General features: G+C 34.7%; 1 protein-coding gene across 1 annotated transcript in view; it reads left to right on the forward strand.

The window, feature by feature from the left end:
• PDCL2 (phosducin like 2) overlaps window positions 1-4720 on the forward strand; it is a 22870-nt gene extending 18150 nt beyond the window's left edge. Inside the window, exons 6-7 of the mRNA XM_006757838.1 lie at window positions 775-983; window positions 4538-4720. Coding sequence (XP_006757901.1) covers window positions 775-983; window positions 4538-4695 — 367 coding nt within the window. The 3' untranslated portion in view covers window positions 4696-4720. The remainder of the gene's footprint in view (window positions 1-774; window positions 984-4537) is intronic.
• The last annotated feature ends 663 nt before the right edge of the window (window positions 4721-5383 follow it).

The following is a 5383-nucleotide window of genomic DNA, read 5'->3' on the forward strand; positions in this document are numbered from 1 at the left end:
TCCCCCTGAGTGCACAAATTTTTGTGCACCAGGCCTCTAGTCTATATATATAAAAGCCTAAGCAACCAAACGACCAAACAACAGGTTGACGGGTTACTATGACGTGCACTGGCTACCAGGGGGCAGACTCTCAACGCAGGAGCTGCCTCCTGGTGGTCAGTTGCTCCCACAGCGGGAGCACTGCTCAGCTGACTGACGGGCGCCAAATGCCAGGCTCACAGCTGGTGAGCACAGCTGCAAGCCTTTCCCACCTCCATGACAGCACTACCAGGCGGTTTTGGCCGGCGCAGTGGGGCCAGCTGCACGGCGCCTGGCCTGGGCTTGGGCTCCTCCCCAACCGCCTGCCACTTATGCGCTACTACATCCCTGCAGGGATCAAGCTGAAACCAGCAGTCTGACATCCCCTGAAGGGTCCCAGATTGTGAGAGGGCACAGGCCAGGCTGAGGGACCCCACTGATGCATGAACCTGTGCACTGGGCCTCTAGTGTCATATAAAGTAGGAACTGGCTTGATTAAACTGATGCTAAGTCAGATGTGGTTAGCCTTAGTTAGGCATCAAATTCCCATGGTAGCTAGCTTTATTCCCAGGCTGTTTGGTGTTTGTAATGAAAATCAGAGGACTGAAGGTAACAATAGAGGACAATACTGATATGAGCTTATTAAAAGAATATCTAAAGATGTATTTTTGTTATGGAGATGTTTCACTTATTTTATTAGACTGAGATGAGTAGTTTGTTTTTTAAAGACCATGAATGTACTGTTTCTCTTTTTAGCATACCAATGTGTTTGTTGGTTAATCAGCATCTTAGTCTTCTAGCAAGAAAGTTTCCAGAAACTAAATTTACTAAAGCCATCGTGAATAGCTGTATTCAACACTACCATGATAATTGTTTACCAACGATTTTTGTTTATAAAAACGGTCAGATAGAAGGCAAATTCATTGGAATTATAGAATGTGGAGGAATAAATCTCAAGCTAGAAGGTAATTATATTATTTTTTAAAATTTGTTTGAAAAAAAAAGAGGTGAAACTTCACTAAATTAACAAATATCATGAAAGTTTATTTCCGTAAGATTGCTTTCCTTTTCTTCCAGTCTCTGCTTGTATTCCTCTAGATTAATTTCCTATAATAATATTCTTATCATAACACCCAATTCCTTAAGTCCTTATTGGTTCCTTGTCTCAAATAAGTTAAAAATTCGGAATCTTCTGCCTGAGAATTTCAGCCCACTTATCTAACTGTATGTCTCAATGCTTTCCAGTTTCTGCGCAGCCAGGCTGGACTTCAACCACTACCCCAGACACACTCATTTGTTCCTTTTTACTTCATTTCATACTCTTACCCTGTGCCCCAAATAACCTACTCTTTATTCTTGCTTCCAAATCCTATTCCCTCGTGGGTCCTCCTGGTTTTCCATTTATCCCATGATATGATTTTGGACCAATTCATAATCTGTCTTCCTGTTCTCTATTGAATTTCTATAGCATATATTCTCTATACAACTAACTTTTCACTCATCCACATACTATCTGATTTTGTTGGTTAATTAATTCCCTTTGAATTTTGTCTCCCTAATAAGTACAAGGACCATATATCCTATTATTTTCTTTTTCATAGTACATAACACAGGACTTGATATTTCTACCTTCCTTAATGATTTTTACTTCCTGACTTAGTTCTGAGGCCATATCCTTCATCAAGTCATTACTTGGAACTGCATTAATTTCATGTTATACAAATCTTTTTCTCTTACCATTGTGTTAAAGCCATTGTGAATAGTTGTTTTTAACAGCTAGTTTATCCACTCTTTCATTCCCTTAAAACTGTTTTTGGCCTTTCTGAGGCCTCCAATACCTTAATTGTTCCTGAATTACCCCCTTTCCTTCTCCTAGTCTTTAGGACCCTCTTTGTTTTATCACTCTGTTTTTTTCAGCTTGGACCTCATTCCTTTATTTAATATTTTAAAAAAATAATAGGAAAAACAATGATATAGCACTCATTCATGTAATTACCAAAAATAACAAATGTGAATGTTTGTTCATGTTTGCTTCAGCTGTTTCGTTAAATTGCTGAAATAAACTTTACAGATATAGTTGAAATTACCTATATTTCCATTCCTAGTACCATCCCCTCCTTTCTTCCCTAGAGACAATCACTATCATGAATAATATGTTATCTGGTCCAGGCTTTTTTACTAATATATTAAAAATATTTTTAGCCCTAGCTGGTTTGACTCAGTGGATAGAGCGTCAGCCTGCTGACTGAAGGGTCCCTGGTTCGATTCCAGTCAAGGGCACATGCCTGGGTTGCAGGCTTGATCCCCAGTAGGGGACATGCAGGAGGCAGCCAATCAATGATTCTCTCTCATCATTGATGTTTCTATCTCTTTCTCTCTCTCCCTTCCTCTCTGAAATCAATAAAAATATTTAAAAATATTTTTAAATTGTCATAAAATATACATAATTTGAAATTTACCATCTTAAACATTTTTAAATACATAATGCAGTACTATTAACTACAGTTACCATGATATACATTATATATCCAGGACTTTATTTTGTAAATAAATAAGTTATTTGACCATTTTCAAGTATAGAGTTCAGTGGCATTATGTGCATTCACATTATCGTGCTACCACCACCATTATCCATCTCTAGAATACTTTGATCTTGCATAACTGAGACTCTATACCAATTAAACAATAACTCCCACTCCCCTCTCCCTGTAGCCCCTGGCCACTACCATTCTACTTCCTGACTCTGAATTTGACTACTCTCAGTACATTGTTTAAGTACATCATACAGAATTTGTTCTTTTGTGATTAACTTATTTCACATAGCATAATGTCCTCAATGTTCATCCATGTTGTAGCATGTATCAGAATTTCCTTCCTATTTAAGGCTGCTTAATACTCTGTTGTATTTTTATGCCATATTTTGCTTACCCATTTATCTGTTGATGGACACTTGAGTTGCCTTTATCTTTTGGTTATTGAGAATGCTGCTGCTATGAACACGTACAAATAATCAGTTCAAGTCCCTGTTTTCAATTCTTTTGGGTATATACTTGGAAGTAGAATTGCTGAGTCATATGGTAATTCTGTTACAATTTTTTGACCAACAGAATACTGTTTTCCATACTAACTGCACCATTTTATACTCCCACCAACAATGTATAAGAATTCCAGTGTCCCACATTCTTACCAACACTTGTTATTTTCTGTTTTGTTTGTTTGTTTGTTTTTATTGTGGCCGTCTTAATGTGTGTGAAGTATTTTCCCTACTGATTTTAAATGTTTCCTATATTATTTTTTATGGTTCAAAAATACTTTAGTTTGTTTCTGACATCTCTACTATTTGCTTATCTCTGAATCAATATAGCATGGTCTTAGCTTTATAACAATCTAGTTGTCTCTAGTAGGCCAAGTCTTTTTCAAAATTTCATATAAATGTTAGAATCAGTCAAGTTCTGTGAAAAATCCTGTTGATTATTTATTAGAGTAATTGTTAGAGACTTCATATCCTAATTACAGTGGATATTTCTATCCACGAATGAGATATCTCTTGTCACTTATTTAGGTCTTTTATAATTTTCCTCATAAACATAATATGTGTATATATTATATATTGTAATGTAATATATTTTGTAATTTTCCTCATATTCTGTTCATCTACTCAGTGCTTAGGAATAAAATTTACAAAATGGTGAATTTGTAGGAATGGAGGAATTTAGGGTTATCAAGTCAATTCTTTTCAGTTTTTCTCTTGGATATATTTTGGTATTTCATATTTTTTGTTGAAATTTTCTCATTAAAGTTTTCAAATATATTGGCATTAGTGTTTTCATAAGTAGTCTCAGAGCTTTAAAATCTTTACTTTGGTTATGTCCCATGTCAATTCTTAGTATTATTGGTTTTTTCTCCCCTTTTCTTATCACCATTTTTGTGGGAGGTGTGTCTATTAGTCTTTTCAAGCCACCAGCCTTTTATTTTGTTGGTCACCTCTACTTACTTTGTTTTCCTACTTTGTTGAGTGTTTTCTTTCTGTATATCCCTCTTTCTGATTTTCTTGGGTTTACTTTATTGTTCTTTTTTAGTTTCTTGATTTGAACTTTCAAACAACTTATTTTCAATCATTTTAAAATAAAAATTTTAACCAAAATTTCTCCCTTTAAGTATAATTTTGCTCTATCCAATGCATATTTTGATACTGTAGTGCTTTCATTGTCATCCAGTTTTAAATATACCCTTTCCAATAGTATTTCTCTCTAGTTCTCAGTGATTTAAATGTGACCAAGCCTTCTGTACTTTGTCACAAAAAGCGGGTTTTTCAGGTGACTATTTTGGTGAGTGTCAAAATAAGAATTTATGGTGCATTACTGTCAATTCATTTTGAATTAAAATATGTATTTTGCAGTAAAAATATACCCTTTTCACATTAATTTTATTAGAATCAACTCTTTTCATATAGATGAGAAATTCTTCTTTTCATTTTTCTAAGATTTTAATCTAATTTAATGATGGGTTATTATTGCAGAACTTGAATGGAAGTTAGCAGAAGTTGGAGCAATACAGACTGATTTGGAAGAAAACCCAAAAAAAGGCATTATAGATGTGATGGTATCTTCAATAAGAAACACTTCTATTTATGATGACACTGATAGTTCAAACAGTGATGATGACGATACCAAGTAGAGGGAAATAGTTAATAAATAGCTTTAAAGTGTTTATGTACTGAATGCTTTATTTGTCACTGCTTTTATAATCAGAGATCAGAAAATTTATAGATTTATTGTCAGTTTCATGTTAGAATTATAGCTTAGACATCACTTCAAAAACTTTCAGGTATTTCAGAAATTGCCTCTAACAAAACCAGAATGTATACTGAATCCTTAAATTATTTTTCTCTGGCTTATCCTTTTTCTGAACCACTTTGGACAAAAATGATATTACAAGTCCTATGAATGAGAATGATGAAAGAGAACCATGAAATTTAATTTATAGTAATAAATTTTAAAGTCTATTATTTAGGGGCCTTGCGTGTAAATACTTAAATTTGTGACCATACGCTTTTTCTTTGAAATTTCTCACTTATTAAAAAAATTAACCACTCAATATAAAAATGCAATTTAAACATTCTAAAAAGTACATAAGAAACACATCCACTTATTATTATTTTTTTAAATATATTTTATTGATATTTTACAGAGAGAAAGGGAGAGAGATAGAGAGTTAGAAACATCGATGAGAGAGAAACATCGACCAGCTGCCTCCTGCACATCTCCCACTGGGAATGTGCCCACAACCCAGGCACATGCCCTAGACCGGAATCGAACCTGGGACCCTTCAGTCCGCAGGCCGACACTCCATCCACTGAGCCAAA

This window comes from Myotis davidii, unplaced genomic scaffold (assembly GCF_000327345.1).
Source record: "Myotis davidii unplaced genomic scaffold, ASM32734v1 scaffold173, whole genome shotgun sequence".
In the NCBI taxonomy this organism is placed as follows: Eukaryota; Metazoa; Chordata; class Mammalia; order Chiroptera; family Vespertilionidae; genus Myotis; species Myotis davidii.